This window comes from Pseudopipra pipra, chromosome 6 (assembly GCF_036250125.1).
Source record: "Pseudopipra pipra isolate bDixPip1 chromosome 6, bDixPip1.hap1, whole genome shotgun sequence".
Lineage (NCBI taxonomy): Eukaryota > Metazoa > Chordata > Aves > Passeriformes > Pipridae > Pseudopipra > Pseudopipra pipra.
In genome coordinates, this window is record NC_087554.1 from 59,703,495 (window position 1) to 59,726,231 (window position 22,737).

At 40.0% G+C, this 22,737-nt stretch overlaps 1 protein-coding gene across 2 annotated transcripts in view; it reads right to left on the reverse strand.

The window, feature by feature from the left end:
- MNAT1 (MNAT1 component of CDK activating kinase) overlaps positions 1–22,737 on the reverse strand; it is a 119,768-nt gene that overhangs the window by 54,708 nt on the left and 42,323 nt on the right. For both annotated transcript variants that reach the window (XM_064659445.1, XM_064659446.1), the window contains exons 4-6: positions 19,636–19,739; positions 15,363–15,503; positions 9,928–10,053 (exon numbers count right to left, since the gene is read on the reverse strand). In XM_064659445.1, the coding sequence (XP_064515515.1) occupies positions 9,928–10,053; positions 15,363–15,503; positions 19,636–19,739 (371 nt within the window). The remainder of the gene's footprint in view (positions 1–9,927; positions 10,054–15,362; positions 15,504–19,635; positions 19,740–22,737) is intronic.

Here is a 22,737-nt window from a genome sequence, read left to right on the forward strand (position 1 = left end):
AACGTCCTCCACGCTGGAAAACAGACTCCGTTCATTGAGAAATGGAATAACCAGGAATAAAACCAGTCTGTGAGATAAGTCTGCACACACATGCCTGTCTTGCTCTCAAAGCAAGACAAACAGACACAGCCCAACCGGCCACTGACTCAGAGGAATCTGTGAAGATGTTATCCCAGCTCTGCCATTCCAGGTCACCAGCACTTCTCCAGGTAAACAACGGAGAAGATGAAGGAATGACACAGAACTGCTTTGATCAGCAGCAACAGAAGAAAGGATTAGAAGAAAACATGTAATGTTCTCACAAATGCAGGCAAATGCTAGGAATAAAAGAATCATGGCAAGAAGGTCACACACTTTTCTATGCACATATATAAATTCACTACTTTAGCTTCCCTAAATGGATTCAAATCCTTCATTGAACTTACAACAATTCTTTAAATGTTCTTAATGCTCTCTTTAAAAGAATTTTCTTCTCTAAAAAGTCATCAGCTGATGAATGTCATTTCACATCTAGTCTGTAGAGTGGAGACAGTCTACCAAACATTTGCAGAAGAAATTAATGTTTTTATTGTTAAATGACAATTAAGGCATCTGAACTACTTTTTTTAATATCTAAATTCTAAAATATTTAGTTATGTGAAGTCCTCTTTAAAGAGTCATCTTCAGATAGTCATCTTCAAGTACATAATAACCTCCTACAAAAAAGCAAAGAACAACCTGCTCTTGGCACCTACCTAGGCAGAAAATGAACTTGCATCAGGTCAAGGAAACACACAGTTACTGAATTTCCCCCAAAATGTAAAAGCAAGGGCAGTAAGTGCTACCAGAGGCTGCCTGGGAGGCTGCAAAGCCTCCATATCTCTGGAGGTCTTTAAGAACAGGTTAGACCAGTACCTGGCATGAAGTACCCCTGGCTCTGCCTCACAGTGGGGGGAAGGACCCCATGACCTCTCAAGACGCCCTCCCAGAACTATGATTATACAATTCCACAAGTATCCACTGCAATTTTGGCACCAATGCTTCTCACTTTATTCATTTTGCTTCCCTGACTTAAAATTCCACACTCGCAGAGGAACTTTCCGCTCCCATTTTTTAATACCATCTCTACCAAGACACAAGGAGACTCCCTATACTCACACTTTTGGACAAGTTCTTTCTTTCTGTTTCACCCCAGCACTTCTTTCTGGTATGTTTACTTTTAAACAGTGCATCGAGCAGCGCCATTTAACAACTTTTTGCTTCAAAAGTGTGGTTCAATAACTTTGCACCGCTCATTTAGCACGAACTCTTAAGATTGAACATTTATGATGTTTGCAACTCTTGGCCAAAGTATAGCATCAAAAGAGCATGTATGCACTGAATTGTATCTTGTTAAAAAGAACAGCAGCACTGAAAAAAGTTATATTGGAACAATCTATAAATGTGTTTACATTATATGAATGATTTGCTGTTCCTTCACAAGGCATGTAGGAAGTCAGCACTTCTCAAATGTGTAAAGTATTTCCATGTGCTTAAAGCATGATCTTTCCAAAACAAACAATGATTGAGAAATTTTTTATTATTCTTTATTTCCCTGCCAGCTGTTTTGTTGGACTCTCCTCTCAGCCACCTTCTTTCTTTCAGTCAGATCTCTCCTTACTGCTCATAGTAACACCTACTCAAGCAATGGTATATTCAGAGCTATAAGACTCAGAAATAGGAGGATCTCAGGCTGATTTAAATAGCATTTTCTTTAGAACACTCTAAAAGTGTCTTTGTGCTATTGTAGCTAGTGGTAGGTCTGGCTGTTGCTTGGGATGGAATTTGGGCGTCCTACATTAGGGCCTGAAGCCCAGTTCCTGATGCTCTATCCCAGTGCCTGCTCCCACTCAAGCAAGGAAGCAGCTGACAACCTGGCTGAACCCCTCCAGCAGCCTTCTCCCTACAAGCCTTTCCATGGGACCAAAACATGCTGCACGAACAGAGATGTACCTCTGCAAACAGATGTAAAGAGCTGGGCAAGCAAGTAAGCTTTTGGGCAACTCCATAAACCAAAAAGAACACTTTAAAACCCAAACAAACAACCAAAAAAAACCTCAAAAAACCCCAAACCCCAAGAACAGTTCAATTCCAAAAAGTAACAGCTAAAGCTTAGACCTGCTCCACTGCTGGCTACAGCCACCCTAACAAGTACATCAGTTGTGCTGTTCACTCCTGTACAATTAACACTGTTGGCACTATTTCATTTACTAAATTCCAATCATTACAGCTGTGCAAACTTATGGGCCTGATTTGTATTTATACTAATATGTGTATATAAACATGTGCTGCTTTAGCCACGTAAAGGAGCCTTAAAGCAAATGAACAAATATTTATTTTAACAGAGCAGTATAAGAGAGACCAACCATAAAACAGAATCAGGTCAAGAAGTTCTGATTATGTCTGTCCACCAAACAGCTTAATTTCTGCTATGGCATCTTTCCTAAGGCATTCCAAACAGAAATCCTGCAGAGAGATATGGGGAGACATAGAACTGCATTTTCAAAATCCAGCCTCCTTTTCCAAGGCCATCACTGTGTAAACGAGATGAGGGGAATAACAAACACTATCATTTACTTTCGTCCTTTTTTCTCCAGAAATACTTCTTACCTACATTAGGAAAAAAAAATTCATTAAGTCAACATAATGTGCTGAATGTTTACGTACTTTGATATAACAGTAATTATTTAGTAAGGCCAGAACCCAATTAATGTTTTGGATTTCAGTCCGTGGGCTGGAGTGCAAAGGAAGCGTTCCGATGACAGATCACTTAAATAAAGTTTATCTGGCATACACTTCAAAACCAGAGTTCAAAAACTTAAAGCACAGTTCTGCATGTATGTGCTTGACTCTTAACAAAACATCTTTCTTTAAACAGAGGGCTGGGGACTTAGCATGACAAACGTATTTACTATTGCTAATCATTCCCCAACGTGCCACTCGGAAGTTGCAATCATATTGTATATACAAACCTATGAGATTTAAGTGAGCAGTATGTGGATCACAGGGCTGTGGATCATTTTTTAAATCCAGCATGTTAGTCCTAACCTGAATTATATCATCCAGCATTTCTGGTGTCCCTCAGTTCATTTGTTTGAATTCTGTACCCACGTATTGTCAAAGACAGTGGAGATCCAGCAGCCACAGTTTCTTTTTCCTTTTTCCTTTTCAGAAATAGTATCCTTCTCAGCAGATCAATGCAGTGCTCATTGTTAAAAAAAAGGCATTGTTATTGATGACAAAAATCCAAAGCTAAAGCAATACACAATATATACTTTTATTAGGAATCAGGAAATGGTGCTTAGCAACTGCAGAATCCCACTTGTCACAGGGCAAGAATGCACAACCCCAAGAATCTCCACTCCAGGGAAGCTGCCTGGCAGGAATGCTCGTTCCCTGAGCACCTTCATTCAGAGACCTGCTGGAACACACTGTAACTGCCCTCTGCCTGGGACATCTGGCTTTCCTCTGCAAAGGCACTCAGCTTCATGGCACTGACAGCCAGCCCAGAGTGTCAGAGCACTGAGCTGGGACACAGCCACCACACACAGGCACCAAGACTGCGAGGGCAACGCAGCAGCCTCGTGGTACAGACCCACCTAATGCTCAGTGCCACTGGAAATTTTACCTTTACATGCATGCTCTCTAAACAAATACATCTAGTCCGAAAGGATCAATACACCCAAACACACTAGCTCCTCTTGAAAGTAAGTGCTGTGATTTTGCTGTGATTCTAAACTACCAAGAGCTGTGAAAAGGAAAATATTCCACCCAGCTGTAAAAGAGAAATGTGTGCAGTGTGAGCCAAACGAAGATTAAAAACAAAACACCAATTAAACTCAAAATGGCATAGATCTCAAAGAAATCAATTCCATCTGAAGAGTTCCAGCCTGAAGACAGACCAGCTGAGCTAACAGTGAAGGAGGGCTCGATTGACTGATTTATTTTTTTAACTTGAGGCAAAAACTAAAAGCACTTAAAAAAAAAAAAAAAAAAAAAGGAAACAAACCACCACAACCCACACACCAAAACACACTACACGAAAACTGACAAACCAACCAACCAAACCAGAGCAGCAAGAGTTAGCAAAGCAAGGCTGAAAGGCTGAAACAGTCCCTAGACACACAGACAGGGTGGCAAAGCCCCCGTGGGAGCTGCAGAAAAGTTGTAGTCTAAACCACAGTGTGACACGCACCTCACTTACCTCAGAGTACCTGGCATATGTCTAAGCAACTTTGAAGGAGCACAGTTGATTAAAAAGATATTTTGACAGACTTTTTTTGCATTTGGAACAGGATTTTGGATAATTGCTCCACGAGCTATAAAAGAAACAGACTGAAAAACAGGAGCAGCCGCTCAGGAGTTGTTTGCACAGGAAGCAATATTGCAGGAAAAGGCAATAATAAAGAACAGTTAATTTGACCTGAGCTGATGAGGTCAATGTTTTAAAAGAAATAGCTCCACATAACATAAAATAAGAATATTATTTCCCATCAGAATAATATTGCAAGTGTAACGCTGCATGAAATCTATTCCCTGACACTTGTTATGTGCAGCTTAGTGGTAACACGCATTCCTGAGGTGTCCTAGACATCCTGTGTCTGACACAAATCCATTCCTCTGAAACACTGATTCTGTGACTGCTCCCTCCTGCAAGCTCTGGCTGCCCTAGACTGCACACTGCTCTCCCCAGCATTCAGCTGCTAATAAGCCAAAACTACAAGAACTGGAATAAATCCGGGCAATGTTCAGACCCACAAAGTTATATTTAACATCGTTGCTGTGATTTGGGCAAGGGAAGCAGTAGCTGGAGCAGATATTTCACTCTTAATTCGCTGCCATTCAGGGGTGCTGTTGACAGGAGATGGAGCCCGGCTCAGCGGAAGAGCCACGAGGTTAGGAATTCAGCAGGGCTGGATCCTATTCCTTCTTCCTCCGCTGCTCTGCCGTTTAATCCTGGGCGAGAACATCCCCTCCGGGCATCTGGTTCCCCTCCCTCCCTGACACATCTATTCACACTGCAGATTCAGAGGGGCAGAGACCATCTTGGTAATGACGAAGCATGTACAGCACTCTTCACTAATATTTCTATTAATAAATATTCCCACTGCTATTAAGTAATAAAACAAAAATGACGGCAGAAAATGAAAGGTCAATGATGCGTTACATTAATTCTGAGGCATTCAGGGACAAAATGCAAAAAGGCAAACTCTCCCAAGTGGTAGCAGGCAAGAGGACACCTATGTTGTTTTCTTGAGTGTTTTGGCAATCCAATTAGAGGTAATTGGGTTTTTAACTACATGAGATTACTTCAAAAATACCATCACTAGAGGCAAAGTGTCCTGGGAGGCTGAGGGAAGGGAGAACAGGAACATTATACAACTGGAAGGAACAGAAAAGGGACAGCCTGAAACATGCTGAAGAGAGCATAAGCCTAAGGCACTCATTTTTTACAAATATGGAACTGGCTGGGCCACAGACTCAAAAGGTTCCATGTTCCCACACTAGTGAATTAAAGAGGAGCTAAATATGTCCACACTTCTATGCATTTTTAACCACGACAGCAACGTAAAGCACAGATCTACAAGCACCAAAAGGTTCCTACAGTCCTGTAAATGCCAGAGACATAAGAAGAAAACTGAATTCCTGTAACAAAATTAATTCCTGTTGCACTTGCAAACTGCCATTTTGTGTGCAATACATATGAGCACCTCTTTTACACCTCAAAATAAGCTTCACAGTAAAGCTACCTCCCAACCAGAAATGGTCACTCCATTTACCAAGAAACAGAGGAACAATTCTCTTGCCAGACTTAGATTTGTTTTGCACCCCCTGATAAGCCCTAGAAACATCATTCATTCCTAACAACCTTTGCTCTTTTTGACAGCTACTAAAATCTGAAGTACCAGAATTGACAGGAAATAGCATTTTTAGCACTACTGCAATGATTGCTACTTTTGTGGCTTTACACAGACTTGAGATTAAATAAGACTGTTTTAAATATTCAGATATGCTTAAAGTGTATTTCTTAATATGATGACCATGATAAGGAGAAAGCTCCAAAGCACTTCCATCCCCCCACTCACAGAGGTAAATCAAACTGATCGATTTGGAAGGTAAACTTGGTGCACAGAAGACACAATTTACTGAAAAAGTTAAACAGCAGACTAGAGAGACAAACCCTGCTTCCACTTGAAAGGAAAAAAAAAAGAAGGAATTTAACAAAAGGAAAAGTGAAGGACACCCTGTCCCCATGAACTAATTGTCTGTCTCGTGCTATAGGGGATGCTCTTGCTTAGCTTACAAGTGAAAGACATTCCCTCCTCCCCCTGCAAGCAGAGGAACTCACAGCACTAATATGACACCTTAAATGAGCCAACTTCCTTGAGCATTGCCCAGGAGACTAGAATGGACATGCCTCCTAATTCAGACACTGAGAAACATGTCCAATTAGCAGCCAAGCAGAAGAGCATCTCTGATCAAGGCCTTCCCAGGAAAAACACTCATGTTCAAGCCGGAAAAAAACCCAAACCCGTGGATTGCCACAACTGGCACACTTTTATAGCCTTTGTGTAAACACCAGCTTTGGATTAGCCAGCATCTCAGCTAGCTCTATCTGGATTCCTTTCTTTTGAAACAAAATTAAGGAAAACACCCACCAGAAAAGGTCAGTGACCAAACTACAAGGAAAAACTAAAAGCACGGGAGAAGAATGTACACAGTGATTCATTAAATGTGCGCTGCTGAAACTCTGACAGTGAGACAAGGCTTTTCCCAGAAATATATCGAATGAGCAGAACTGTTGAGCCAAACAGAGCACTAAGCTCTGCCAGGAGAGGTTTAGGTTGGATATTAGGAAGAAATTTTTTACAGAGAGAGCAATCAGACATTGGAATGGGCTGCCCAGGGAGGTGGTGGATTCACCGTCCCTGGATGTTTTTTAGATAAGACTGGATGTGGCATCAGTGCCATGGTCTGGTAACCACGGCGATGTGGGATCAAGGCTTGGACTTGATGATCTCAGAGGTCTTTTGCAATCCAGTAGATTTTATGATTCTATGATTAATTAGAACTATATTTCTGAAGAAATTCCCAGTACTTCCCTAGAGCTGCCCCTACCAATACAGGCAGTGTGAACCTCAATGGCTTAGAGAGGAGCAAAGCCAAAGCAACTATAAAGAGCACAAAAAAAGCTCCACCTACTCCACATGTACACCTACACAAAACTAATGAACTGAGCATCTCGGGTTCTTAGAAAAACACTCAGTTTGGAAAATACACTTATCAATAAGGTGAGTATCCAGGTGTGGATTCACCTTACACTGTCACCAGAATACACCATCAGGGATCATCAACCCCACCATGCAGTATTGCTTGTTACAAAACTAACTCTGCTCTGCACCCAGTAACTTGCCTTTGACTACAATAACTTTCCAAGACACACCCCAATCGTAATCTGAAAACATCAAGAATCAGAGATTTCGTTGCATTCCAGACTCAGCTTTAACAGTGAGGCCAATTAACCGGTGGAGCATTGTGAACTTTAGGTCTTCTTACTCGTTCCTTCAGTTCCTATTTAGATCCAGTTTGTTTAACTGAGGTGACTGGATCTCGCTGCATTTATGGCTGCACTGCTCAGATTTGGCATGTTCTGTGTGAAGGAGGTACTTACTGTAAATTGAGTCATACCTTAACCTTCTTCCAAACCAGAGGCAGATCACAGTAGAAAGCAGATCTTTCTGCCTTTGAATGGACTTTTGTCCATTTTGTGTTCTGATTTTTGCACTCAAAATGCAGTCAGCAGAACTCTCCAATCCGTGGCTCTTCCCAACACTGCATTCAGAAGGACAAGTCCTTTCCTATTTATTGCTGGGTTATTCACATACCCAAGGTCCACCCAGCACAAGCTGTGACGAAGGGTCAAACTGCTTTACTTGCTTAGCTAAACTTCCAAATCCTCCTCACAATGCCTGTTATTTACCCTCCTATTTATAATTTTGTATTTAGCCATATTAGAACACACTCATTCAAATGAGGCCAGCTTGTCAAAGCAGCCCCTTAAACTGCCAATTTGCATATCATCCACAGCAATTCAACATCTGCTTCCAAGCACTGAGCTGTGTCCTAGCAGAACACCCACAGAACATTCTCATGCTGGGGAACCAACTACTTTAAAAATTACAATTAAGCCACTTAATATATTTATTGTCCAGAATCTCAATATTGTTATTATTGTGTAATATAATCTCTACATACTTTTAAAAATTAGTGTGATGTAATACCTAAATCAAGCCCCCTGTACAGAAAATATGCACACATTCACCTTTCTCAACAAAACCTCTAATTTTATCAGTGTAAAACTTTTGTTTGATGCAATCCATTTTCCATAAATAGTATTCACCAACTTCAAATACTCCTATCCTTAACTTTATTCTTTAAAACATTAGTAGAAATAAATACAGTTAAATTGTTCAATCCCAGAAAACAAAAAATTGCCTCACCCTGATTGAGCTTAGTCCTAAATTAAAAACGAACAAATTAAATTAGTTATCTATTCACATTTTCTGAACATTGGTATAGTAACAATTAGTTATCTGATGTATCCTCTATTATTCCAAATGCTAAGATTTAAATGTCATGCTGCTAGAGATCTCTTCATCCAAGTCTTTAACCATTCCCAGATAAAGTGTACTTAGGGCTGCAGATCTCAAAATGTCCACTACCATATACAGCATTTAATATTAATTTATAAATGCATCAGAAAATACTTCCACTGTCCTCATCATGTAACATAAGGTTATCTTCCTTTTCCCAGGAGAAAGGCCACAGCAAGAAGAAGTACAGGCACTCTACTGGAGTATTTTTAAACAGAACAACAAACATTTTCTATCCACTGGCTTTCCTACACAAACAGAAAATATCTCACAAACCATATCAATCTCCCCCAGATTCTTAGACTTTAAAAGAAATTGGAAGAAGATCAATTTATAGAACAGGAAAACAAGAAAACAATCCACACAGCTTTGCAAAAGCTGGCACCACTTTTGGAAAAATGAGCTGCAAATGCTTCTACACTGCGAACACTTTGGCAGATAATGAACACAGTATAAATATTCCTGGCAAAAATAAATTGACTGCTGATAGGAAACTAATTTGATGCAAAGGTTTTTGCTTTGCTGCCTTGGGTATTGAGAAGGGTGGAGAGTGTTGGTTATTTTTAAGACATCGTTTACCATTATCAGTTCTAAAAGAAAGTCTAAAATATGCAGGGATTTAAAAGAATACAAAACAGAAGACCAGTAAGGTGCAGAAAAGATCAGTAACTCATGCTCCCACCTCCAACTTTACATTTACACACAGAGGCTGACATGTATGTGCACCAAGTCGTGGTACAGAACAGGAATGCTGACAGCGCTTCAGCTGCCACCACAGCAGTGACACATTTGCAAAAGTACTTGTTGCTTCCTAGAGCCAAATAACAATGAAAATAATGTCCTTAACCTTGGCATAATTATCTAGATTGTCACTTTCATACTCACAGATTGCTCCAGTGCTTAAGTAAATCTGAAAAGAGTGAAGCCTGTTCTTGAACTTCCAAAATTTCAACTTCCAGAATTGGTACAGAAACAAGAAAAATAATTCAAAGACACCACGATTTTGCAGGGAGAGAGGTATAGCTTGTTTTTTGACAACTATGCAATGAAAATGTTTCATAAATTTGTGATGAGTGGGTCATCTCAGTATTCCAACAACGAAATTCTTCGATTAATTCCTAATTACTTATTTAATTGGAAGAGAACAGGGTATTTAACACAATATGCAACTCAGGTTTAAATAACCTCTGAATTTCTTATGAGGAAACCCTTGGCCTTTCGAAAGCTGTTAAAAGAAGAAACAAGCAAGTCTTACCATTTTGATGCCAGTGGAAAACGTGACTGGTTTGACAGGTTTGGGTTTTTCCAGTTGCATTTCTAGCTGAGTAGATCTGTCCTTATGCTGAGCTAAAAGCAGTGAAGCAGGAAGATCAGAGCTCTCCTGTAAACATACGAGGAACAAATTTGAATGCTAAACCAAAACAAATATTAATCAACACTACACATTCTTCAAAACTGCAAGCTGTGTCTGCAAGGCCATCACTAGGAGAGCAGCGTAATGCCAAGAATCCTTTAAGAAACAGCAGAAAAAGATCATTTTCAGTAATAAGAAAAAGCTGCAGTAACCCCATAAATCAGAGCAACCTGCAAACAACCATTTTTATAGAATCCACATTAAAGACAATATAACAGGCTCCTTATTCCAAGTGGCCAATGCAACTATATTTATTAAAATAAAAAAAAAAAATTAGAACTTAATCAGAGAAGGAATAATACCAAGTAGTATAACTTGGATCAGATGTTTATCTAAGACACATTCTTTCTACCAATGAACTCAGACCAGTTTGAAATTGTTTCCCATTAGATTTCACCTGAGGCCGTTTGGAAATGATCCTTGCTCTGCTCTGCACAATGGCACTATTGTAAGTGCAACCAACAGCATATTTATTTTCTCCTTCAGCAACTTATTTTTAGGGAAGCCAGCCAATTTAAAAAAAAAAATATATATATATAAAAAGTAGTAAAATGAACAGTTAAGCAAATGAACTACTTAAACTCTCAGGACAAAATGATTATTAACATACATATATGTAACTGCATTCCTGAGAGGGTCAGGAAATTATTGGCTAAGTAATTTTCTAAGAGGCTAATGCAACTATCCACACACACAGAGAAATCCTTGAGAATTCCTGGCTAGAACTGCCATAAAGTTGAGAGCAGGGAAGAAGTTCAGATGGATTCTTCCTGAACTGCTCTAGTGCATTATTTTATTCCTAAGGCCCTCAAACATCACATACACTTCTGTTTCAATAACCAAGTGAACTATGAAACCATATTTGTTACTCACAAAACTTCATTAACTGGACTGTGATTTTTTTTACTTAGTTCAAGGCAAGAAGTTGGATGTTTTTAATGCCATGACATGTTTTGCTGTTTTCAGGGTATCCAAGAAAAATCTTCTGAAGTGATCACGAAGAACAGTCACATTATACACTGACTTTTCACATCACTTACCGGTCCTTTTTCCTCTCTATTTTTTGTTACACTCCCTTTATCTAACAAGCAGATTGCAAGTTAAAAGTAGAAAAACCTCACATGGCAAAATCTGCTCCAGAATTACAAATAGAACAACTAACACACATGATCCTACTCACATTTCTGTGATTAACTGGGAGGAGGAGAGGGAAGATGCTAAAAACCTAAACTGTAGTAAGTGACAGTAAGAGACATCTAATTTCTATAGAACTTGAAGAAAACTTGGACCACAAATGCAACAGTTTACAGTCTGCTTCTTCCAAGAGTTGTACATCTCTAAACACCACACAGCAGCATATGCTGCCAGCTGCCAGAGGTTAAGGATGCTGAATTCTTTTAATCATCAGATCTAACATGTTGGGGGAGAAGGGAAGAGTGGGAAGAGATCTCTGGTTCATTTTGTCCTCTCATATTCCTCAAACACTCACTGCATTTCTAACAAAATAACTCAAGGAAGCCAATTTCGCACCAATTTCTCAAGAGTTCTCACAATGCCCAGTAACCAGATTACACAACTGTGGGAAACCCACACCGTGCCAGCAAGGCACCACATCCTGATTGTTTGTCCTTCTGAGTGCACACAGAGCCCTTCTGTTAACTATTAACACACGTGAAAGTTCCAATGCTGTGAGCGTTTACCCACAGCAGCAACTTTCTGTATGGGAAAACAAACTGCTGGTTGTAGGCAACAATGGCTGAAAGATCGGTCTCAAAACCCACAAGGTTCTGGTAAAAGTGTGGATATGATGTCTTTAAGGCACCTTGCTCTTTGCTTGGCTCCAAGCTATGCCACAGCCCAGGGAAAACCTGCCTCTGCCATGTGCTGCAATCTCATTTTGCTCGTGGCTGGGAAGTGTCCTCTTGAAGAAGAGAGTGCAAGTCCCACAACACACAAGACATCTAAGAGCAGATGGAGAATCCTCTGTATATATGTGAGAGAGTTTATATAGCAAATACAGAAAATGCCTTCAATCTTCCAATAACATATAAAATGCATTTGAGACTACAAGTCTAAATTACGACAAGGTGCTGTGCTTTTAAAGTGAGAGGTTTTATTGTAAAAGATGTCACTTAAAGTGAAGATACTATAGCATCTAATTTAGTACTGGAGAGCAAAACAAGTACAGGACCAAACTGCTCTTCCAGTGGCCTGCAAAACTTGAGCCTCCACAATGCCTTGGTCACCTCTCCACCAAGTGACACCAGCTTTCCCCTCCCTGTTCCCAGCCAAGGATGGGTTCATGGAGCCTTGGCCCCAGGTCCAGTCCTTTCTGCAAGAGCTGCTGCACTCCCAGGCTGGCCAAAAACCAGAGCCTGCTGCACAACACTTTAAATACCAAACATTTCTGTGCCTTTTTCCCTGCCTCTGGACTACCTAAATTACAGGCTCTTTGAAAATGGCACAGCATTCTCAAGCACTTTTGCAAACAACTGAGACCTTTACTCCATAGAAAACCACCACAAATAACACATATAATGACTTGGACCACCAAGATGATTAGAGGGAAGGAGCACCTCTCCTATGAGAAAAGGCTGAGAGAATGGGGATAGTTCAGCCTGGAAAAGAGAAGGCTTTGTGGTGACCTAATTGCAGCCTTACAGTACCTGAAGGGAGCCTACAAGAAAGATGAAGACTATTTACAAGGGCCCAGAGTGACAAGACAGAGGAAATGGCTTTAAACTGAGAGAAAGTAGGTTTAGATTAGATATTGGAATAAATTCTTTACTGTGAGGGCGGTAAAACACTGGCACAGGTTGCCCACAGAAGCTGTGGATGCCCCATCCCTGGAAGTGTTCAAGGCCAGGTTGGATGGAGCTCTGAGCAATCTGGGATAGTGGAATGTTCCCTGCCCATGGCAGGGGGGGGGGGGTTGGAATGAGATGGTCTTTAAGGACCCTTCCAATACAAGCATTTCTATGATTCTATGAGATTCACAGCTTCTTAGGATTTCAGCACCAAAGGAGGAAGAGGAAAGACCCAGTATCTCAACCTGCACCACACACAAAAAATTTGTCTTAAATTTTCTCTTGCTGTCCAGTGGCAAGGACAATCCCGGAAAAAAATTCCCAAGACCCAGGAGATCTGGGCTGTAGGTTGCCCACACCAGGTGATCTATCCAAAAAAGAAGATTCAAAACCAACGGGTGAAATGTCAACTTCCCACCTTCCTCTGCACTCACAATCCTGCTGAGTCAGTGCTTTTGCCACTGGTATCTCTGTAGCCAGAAATTAATCTTTGTTGGTTTAGCAAAGAACCAGTGACCTTAGATACAAGATTATTTTTTTACACCTGATTCTTTACACTATTAATGCTTATGCTTGGCTTTTGCTGCATTTCTTAATTAAGTTTTACTCATAATCAGCTTCATTTTCAGATTTGCAGCACAGCATTAGAGGGACTTCAGAGACCATAGGAAATGTTTATTTGTTTAACAACCGCTGGTTTTCCAGAGACTTTATAAGTCATTATACAAACATTTCAGTGCTGGTTTTATAAAGCTTTAGTATTACAAAACAAGTTTTGGCTCAAATTTAAGTTGACAGTGTCCCTTCAGAAACAGACACACAACTTGAAACTGCTCAGTTTCCTTTCTCAGCCTTTAAAAATCACCTTTATGTTGTTTTTAGAATATTAAGATATGTTTTAATAGCAATACATATGCAATCACAGTTAAAACTACCTATTTTAGTCATGTTTTAAGGATTATTTATAACCATTCTTTCTGAAAGCCATCTGGTGAAGGTTTCCAGTAAAACCTACTACTGTGTTAAAAAAAATAATAATAAAATAACCAAACACATCACCACTGGTCTCTAGTTAGTTAAGAGTGTGTTTTAGAACAGGATTTAAGTAAGTCAGAAACCAGTTCAGAACCATATTCTGAGAAATTAAATTCAAATTCATAGTGGAGTTTTTATTAATTGATCCACTATTCCTAATTGTGTGAACTGTAAGCCCATTTACCTTTAAAGTGAAAAGAGATTGCTGGATGCAAAGTTACAGACTTTGGGAATTTTCAAAGAACCTTTCTGCTCATCTCTGGTTTTGTCTAACAAAAATGAAACACCAGCTCCTTTCAGGAAAACCAATGACAGGTTGCCAGAACCCCTGGCTTGGAAAAAGGCAACTCTTCAAGAGGCCCTAAAACTTCTAAATTACACTTCTATCTTCTCTCCTCATGTCAGTGCCTTCTGCACTGGCTCAGAGAGGAACTCTGCTTTTTCAGGAAAAGTAGAAAAGCATCTGTATCTTCAGTATAAACTGAGAATACAAAGCAGGAATTAACACTTTATTAGTGTGAGATGCATTGAAACAAGACAGAAATTCTGATTTATCTGATTTAAACATACCAAACAGCTTTAAACCACACTGAATAGCTGAACACGTGTGTGTATGAATACATACTTGTTTTTTCTGCATTCCTTCAAGGAAATGTGTTACTACACACAGAGACTGTCCTCACAGGTGTTAGAGGACATGATTCTCTATGTGTGCATGTCTGTGCACACATACTTGCACTGAAAATACTGCTTAAATAACACATCATTGAGCTTCTCTATGGCCACACTTCATTGCATTTTAGATGCAGAATCAGTAGTATTAACAGAGTTTAATATTACAGAGTACTAACAGAGTTTCCAGGAGTAGCTTGAGTTTTTCTCCATTTGTCTGTACACCCCTCAAATGAACTCAAGCTTCGTTCACTTCAAAAGGAGCAACTCATACATGAGAAGTTGGAGTAAGAGAACACGACACACCCAAGGCAAGAATCTTTTCCTTTTAGTAGTTTTTGAATACGAAGAGACCACTTATCATTTAGGTGCCCTGACCCATAAAGGGCTGACCAAAGCTCAAATAACTCCTGAGGTTACTGCCCTCTGCTCTCCATCTCCATTGCAGAGGTGGCTGAGCTCATAAAGTAGCTCCTAATGACCATTTTGCTTCAACACACCAGACTATCAACCAGTATTCAGAACTGCTTAACAAGTCAACAGTGGGAGAGTCCAACTGAGCTTACAAATCCCAGATGCACTGTTCATCCAGCCCTTAGCTTAACAAAACCAGAGTTGTTTCCAACGTTGAAATGAATAACACAAAACATGCAAGACAGAGAAACAGGGGCAGTTGGTTAACGGTGGGGAATTAACACATGATAGAGATGAATGTCAATGTACTGCTACTGAGCATTCAAAGCCTCTGGTTTTGTTACTCACCAGATCATCCAGGAGTGCCTGTTTATTCTTCCTTTTTATCATCTGCTGTAGCTGTTCTTCCTTCTGTATGAACAGTCTCCTTTGTTCGCTTTCCTGTCGCTCTACCTCCAGAGCCTCCTCCAGCTCTTCCTGCTCCCGTGTCTGAAAGGGAAATCAGAAATGGGCTCACAGCAAGTCCAGAGCTCCATTGCCTGTCAAAGGACCCAGGGCAGGCCACGCAAGAGGAAGGCAGCCAAATTGTATCTTTTAAAGTAAAATTTTAGGTAGAATTTTAAGATGATTACGGCTGATTATTCTACCTCCTCTTATTGTCCAGTGTGGAGTTAGATTTTTAACTTGCTGCTCTCTGCAGTCTGGATCCAACTCTTTAAAAGTTAGAGAATGACAACGGCATTTCCTTATATCTTCACTCTAAAAGGAACCCTTCTTTATTCCCACACATCTTACAACCCAAGTGATATAAGCAGGGTGACCAAAAATATAATCCCACAATACTGTTCCTGATCGTCCCCTCCATCAGCTGCATCTTCTGTGCAAAGCACACTCTGTGCTTATCAGTGGTGCAGAAGAAAAATAAGAAATTACAAATAGGTGAATATTAATAGAGAAGCCTGCAAGTTAAAACATTTAAGCATGAACTGTAAAAAATGTCACAGTCTCAGAAAATTAGGAATTTTTCCTATAACCTGGATTGCAGCCATGTGACATGAGACAAAACAAAAGATTATTAGTAAAAAATTACTAGTTTTTGTTACAGATCTGTTTCTTGACAAGGCTTTTTTTAACCTGTAAACTATTAAGTTATTTGTATTTGAAAATCACAGTGAAATTAAAAACCAAAAGAGGGCTCAGTGACAGGGGAAAACAAAAAGGATTTTATAAAGAAGAGGGAATCAAAAGAACATCAGTTTTGTTGCAAGAGGGTAAAAACATATAGGAAACACTTTCCAAAACTTCCCATCCAAAAAGGCTAAAGCAAAGGGAGATGCAGTAAAAACACCAAGATAATTAAAATTTTATAAAACTTAAATGGACGATTTATTGATGGAAGCAGTTTCAGGAAAAGATCATTGCAGCCAAGAGCTCAGTAAAGTTTGTTCCAATCATAAAGTTCTCTCATAAAGCACAGCAATCTGATATTGGCCACAATATGCTGAAAAACATCTCTTTACCAGGCAGATCAAGCCAATGGGTCCCAGCAAGGCCCAGTATCTCCTGGATGCAAGAGCTGACAGATCTCATCACCTGCCACCAAGCCAACAGGAGCTGCTTCCATTCCATGATGAGCAGTGACACTGGGAAAACACTGGTCACCAACCAGTGACCATCTGGAACTGGGTTCTCTTTGCATTGAATGAAAGGAAAAAACCAAAGCAAGAAAATCTCCAAGTTGCAAACTGAGGTTGTTTCTGAGAATTAAGGGATTTAGTTTGTTCAGTCAACAGAACTGAAGAGCTCAGGGATGTCTTTAAGACATTCCAAGGCTCTTCCACGTTTATGTTTAAAGACTGCCTGGGATTTGCACTGAAACAGAAGAAAACTTGTAGGGAAGTGGTGACAGACCCAGACTGAAGAATCAGCCCAGAAAAATTATAGTCAGAAATAAGTAAACTGATATACAAATCTAAACCAGACCACACTACAGGAAAATGGAAGAATTATCACGTCAGATCAAATTCTTTCTGAAAGGAAGACCAAGCAGAACAGTAAAACAGAAGAGAGACAAGTTCAATAGGCAGCAAGGGCTGTGTCCAGCCTAAAGATAATCTAAACACAGTCCTGATATCTGAAGAAAAAGATGACAGTGAAGCCTGGAGTAAACTCAAGAAGACAAGTGGAAGAAGTAAATAAAAAGTGTAATAATGTTTCATCACATTCAGGAAAGGACAATCAAGAAAACATGCACATTCACATCACAGAACTTAGACAAAACTATTTCAAGACTGCACAAAGCAGCAAGTGAAATTAAATATCTAGTGACAAAGTAGGAAGTAACAGGTTACCCTGTGACTGGGGAACTGCAGGTATTTAAGGAAGAAGGCATGTTTGGGAAAGCTGTAGTTCATTCCAAGTGCAAGGCTTTTTAAAAATAACTAGTGCACATAAATCTCTCTCTATAAAAATCAATTTATAATGACAAGAACTTAGATAGTTCTTCACATTTTTCTTTTCCTAACCTGTCTACTTAAAGTTTTTCCTTGCATGGTCCTGCATCAAACTTACACATCTAATAGATGGGTTAGTACAAAAGTAGCAAAGTCATTAGGAACTGGCTACAAAGATGACAAATATGGCTTGTACTGACAGGAGAACAAACAGTTATTCAAATCCTGAGGTGACTTATTCAGTAACTTAATATTGTGGTTTGCAAGAATGACAAGCTCACAAAGACAAAAGTAGCAAAAGTGAGATCAAAATAACTTAAAAGGCCACAGATTTGGGGACATTAATTTGCGAGTTAGAAACCAAAGAGGATGCACTGCTTGACAACTTCTGACTGTGAACCTTCCTCATGACAGTGCTACAAGAGCACAGTTTTAGGATCATGTCAATGTATTTCCAATAGAGGTGGAAAACAGGCGTTTCTTTACAAGAGGCATTAAGATCTCAGCTGCAATACTGCATTCAACTCTGGTCCCTTCTGCTTACAAACACAAATTCAAACTGGAACAGGCAAAGGGTAAGAAAAACACCATGAGGGACAGAAAATATCTATATTCCTCAGAAGCAAGCTATTACAATGAACAGAAAAATTTACATCAGCCCAAGAATGAAGAGACAATGACTGGCCAGGAGAGGTTTAGGAAAAAAATATTTGGACACCTTTTACCAGGTATGGAGCTAAGACATTCCAAAATCTGCCAAGAAGAGCTAGAGAGGGAAAGCAACCCTTCACCTTTTGGGAGAGGGTTAAATTTATGGGCAACATCATGCAGTTTTTGTAATAGTTGCTGTGTCAAGTCTATTATTATATTTCGACTGTCGAATAAGAAATGTTGAATGTTTCAAACGATGAAAAAGAAATAAAAGAGAAATGTCTCCAGATCTCCAGTGAGTCTGGATTCACACAGGCTTGCCCAGCTGCCACCAGCCAGCCTCCAGCACAGCAGGACTGCACAGTACAGAACACAGGAGGCCCTGGGGGGCTTGGTGGGCACAGGGTGTTATGGTGCTGCTTGACAGGGTCACACAGCTCCTGCAGGGGCTGTCTGAGAGTCACCTCCACGAGGGGAAGGTGGGCTGCAGGCAAAGCACACTGCTAACAGAGTGACCCTCGAGGTTGCAGCTACATTGTAAAATAAGATGTGAAGCCAAAGCTTTGGCAGGTCTCTTCAAGCTCTGAAGCATAGGATATTGCACAGTGTCAGAGACAGGATAACAGATCAGAGATGGACCCCTAGGGAAATTTCCTTGCCTTTAAAAGGAAGAGGTTCAAACAAACATTTTTCAGATTCCAATCTCCTCCTGTGAAATCCTAGAGCTAAAGAAATCACTCAGAGTTTTGCCACAGACTTCAGGGGAGTGAGGATTTCACCCCTACTGATTTGAAAGCAAGTCCTTAGTGCAACTGTAATACAAACACAAAACCTTGTTATGTCACACTCTGGGCAGACATTTTGCTTCAAGAACCGATAACAGTGTGTATTTTTATACTGAAAAAATATTTAGCAGATTAAACTTGTCTTATAGGAATAAATGCTTGCAAGTTTATTTTAAAGAGCCAAAAGATATCTGAGCCATATTTTAATGAATGGATCTTCAACGAACCATGTGTTTTGCATACAGATCATATATACAATATTCCTGACGTTACTGTTATCAGCTCTTGAACAAGAGTTCTAATGTTTGTTTCAACATCTTTCATTCTGAATTTTGCATAAACCAGACCTGTGCTTTCCCTCAGTTTTATAACTCTCTCCTGGGAGCTCCCTAATGTCTGCGTCTGGATTCCTTTTTTCCGTCGGATGAGAAAGGAACGATTGTCCTGGTATAGGAATGAACTTCATCTCTCCTGGATATTGTCCAACGACACTGCCAGCACACATGCAGTGCTGATGTATTAGACACAGGCTTTACTGCCTGTCCCTCCTTTCAAGCTCTTCCCAAAGTGAAGCATAACTACATTTCAGCTATCAATCTAAATACTGAAACAGAAAGAGAAATCTGCATAGTGCTTTTAGCTTTGTTTTTAAGACACCACAGAAAATACTTCACAAATCCTTTAATTCTTCAACTAATGAATAAAAATTGCAGAGGAGAAAAGTTAACTAACCAGTTTTAACTTATTCTTCTGAATGACTTCTTTGTTATCCTTTTGGTACAGCTCCATTTTCTTTTTGGTGTTCTCCAAGTCCACATTGTTGGTCAAGTTAAACACTACATAAAGACAGAAAGCAAAAGTATTTAGGACAGCATGCATGACTATGACAAAGAAATACTACTCTTATGTTCTCTATCCCTTCTAGCACCAGATATAAACATTGCAGTAACAGAATTTACTTAAATGTGCTCGGTAAAGACAGACACAATCTGCTAAGTCACTGCAAACTTCAAGAGAAGCCAGCAGAGTTCCTTTAGGTTTACACATTTGTAGGAGAATAAAATCTGAGTCTTGCATCCTCTTTTGTGATACTGATCATGTTATTCAATAACATTGACCTTTTCAAGTAGCAGTTACAGCTAAGAACAGTGATTCCTGTAAAATTAAATTACACCAAACACATACATATTAAGACAAAGTTAGAAATTAAGTAGTTCTATTTCATAAAATTATCTAATGCACAAAGACTAGTCAGAGATTGTTTGAATTTTCAGGTACACACAAAAAATTCACATTGCTTGATAACTTAAAAGGCACCAATGTACAATTATCTTTATTAGGAGGAATCTACAGATGCTTCCAGATAAATAGGTTAACTGACATTCTTTTGATGTCTCCCAATGGTGACAGAGTATATCTCATGTCATCATGAGCAAGGGGGGTTGGCCAGCAAGTTCCACAGTTTAGCACAACATTCCCAATTATCTACACATGGCACAGAAGATATCTCAAGAAATTGAACAGTGTCTATAATCTACAGCTTGAAAGATGCAGATGGTTTGGATGATTAGTAATTTGATACAATTCCTGAGCCTTTCACCTCTAGGTCACTGGTTCAGTTGAGGGTCAAGTGAATTCCAACTGAGAGCTGCTATCACTGGGAAGTTGCTTGGTGATCACCATCCAGAGTGGATGCTGGGCTCATGCCCATGGCCTTAGAGCTACTGAACACTCACAACACACAGCACTCAAAGCCTCCAAGAGCTTTGTCAAGAGCGGCGAAGAAATTTGCACTGCTGTTGATAAATCCTTCACAAGCAAACAACCGCGTAGTGACCGCGCTCAGTCAGACCCTGAGGAAGGGAAGGAGGTTCTTGTGAACACACCAGCACAGGACTTGGAAGATTTTAGTCCAATTCTCTCTTCCTAGGCTTTCAGGCAACCAGGGCCAAATGATCCCTGGGCACTTGCACCACTGCCAAGTCATTTGTACCAGTAAGGCTGCTAGAGAGGAACAGAAGGAAGCAGCATGAAGTCTGTTGTTACTCATCAGGATAGCTCACATCTCACTTTGGGAAAGATTATATCCCTTCTTTCATCCTCTCCACAGCTAACATGGTAGAAATGTGCATTAGGAGGGTTCTAGGCAAACCAAACCATGAACAGCCTCAACTGGCAAACCAGCTGAGAGCAGCAAAGGAAACATCAAGAATTCAAAGCCAGGGAATAAATGGGGACGGGGGAAAAAGCAAGGAAATGTTCCAGTTGTAGGATACAGCTCAGTTCTACAAACCCAGCTGTACAGCCAAAAGGGGTACTCCTGCTCCTAGGTGCCTCCTCCCAGGCACAGGTTTCACTCTTTCCCCTGCTCTGACTCCAGAACACCCCTGGATGCTTTGCAGTGTCAACACAAACAAAGGGGTCAGGCAAGAGCCAAAGATGGTACCACAAAAGTAATATAAGTGTACAGATGGGAATAGGAATATTCTCTTTCCAGAAGTACTGGAGCACCACATCATTTTACAGTTATTGAAAGTATTCCATTTGCCCTAACAGCAACAAAAAGGGCTCAGCAAGATACAGCTGAAGGAATTCCTAACCTCAAGCAAAAAAATCCCTAAAACACTGTTATCTATTTTTCCCCCCTCTTTTCCAAATAATAAACAGTATCAAGAGGACTGACATTTCAATTCAGCCTGGCTCATAAATCAGCTGAACTCCCCCAATCTCACCCCAGCATCTTCACTTCAGAAGGAAGATCTGAGATGGAGGCTGAGTTTGTGGTTCAAGAATTTCAGAATCAACACCTAAGTTCAATTTTTGAACTTTGCTACTGTTCCAGATCACTAAGCCTCTATACTAGAGGTCTCCCACTGGCAAGAACCAGGAAAAGGAGAATAAAGCTTCCTTTCTCCTATATATCACCTGCTGTATCTCCATACTATAGCTAAATGCAGCACTTATCCCTGTGGTCTTGATCTCAAGTGGAACCTCTGGGCACTGCCATAACCCAAACAAGCCATTCAAAGTCCAGCTCCTTGGTTTGTGGAAGCAAGTTACCCATTCCAAATGTTTGAGGGTTTTTTTTTAATCTCCAAGAGGTATAACATTTTCCTATTTCATATCATGACAAACATACACTTTCAGGTTGTAGCAACCTCTCCTTAGTAAAACACATTACTTCAGTCTAAATTTTTTTGTATTTTAATGGAGATTTGGCCTCCAAATTTCCAGCCTACAGTTCCCAACTGACGAGCACTTTTAATATTTGAGTATTAGGGCAGAGAAGAATTGTCATGTGAAAATGCTGGCATACAATCAGCCCAGGGCTCAGCAATGACAGCAGCTGCATGGGAATGTCAGCACTTCCTACAACTTAAATCCACACACCAGCTCTCTAAACTCTTCAATGACGACACAAGAAAGAAATAGCATATGAGACATGCTGTGCTAGCAGGATGCCCAGATGCCACCTTCAGGTGCAAGAGGAGGAGCAAGATGAGATGTCAAATTGCCTTTAGGCTCCTGAACATCTTGAGTATTTCTCTAAAAATAAATCCAGCAATAAGTTGATGATCCCTGTTTTGCAACTATTGCTGCTTGAAACATTCAGGCTTTGGTTTTTTACCCCTTTCTCAGTTATCTTTAATAGGTTCAACCAGTCACAATTTGGTCTGTAAAACCAAAAGCTTAAGACTTAAAACTCATACAAGGAGAGCAGGCAAGTTTTAAACATGTGCAAATGCCTGCCTTTATTAGGAACTACTTACAAAAGTGAGTGCCTTTTCCAGTATTTATTGAGTATTTTGGTACCTGATAGGAAGTAACATTTCC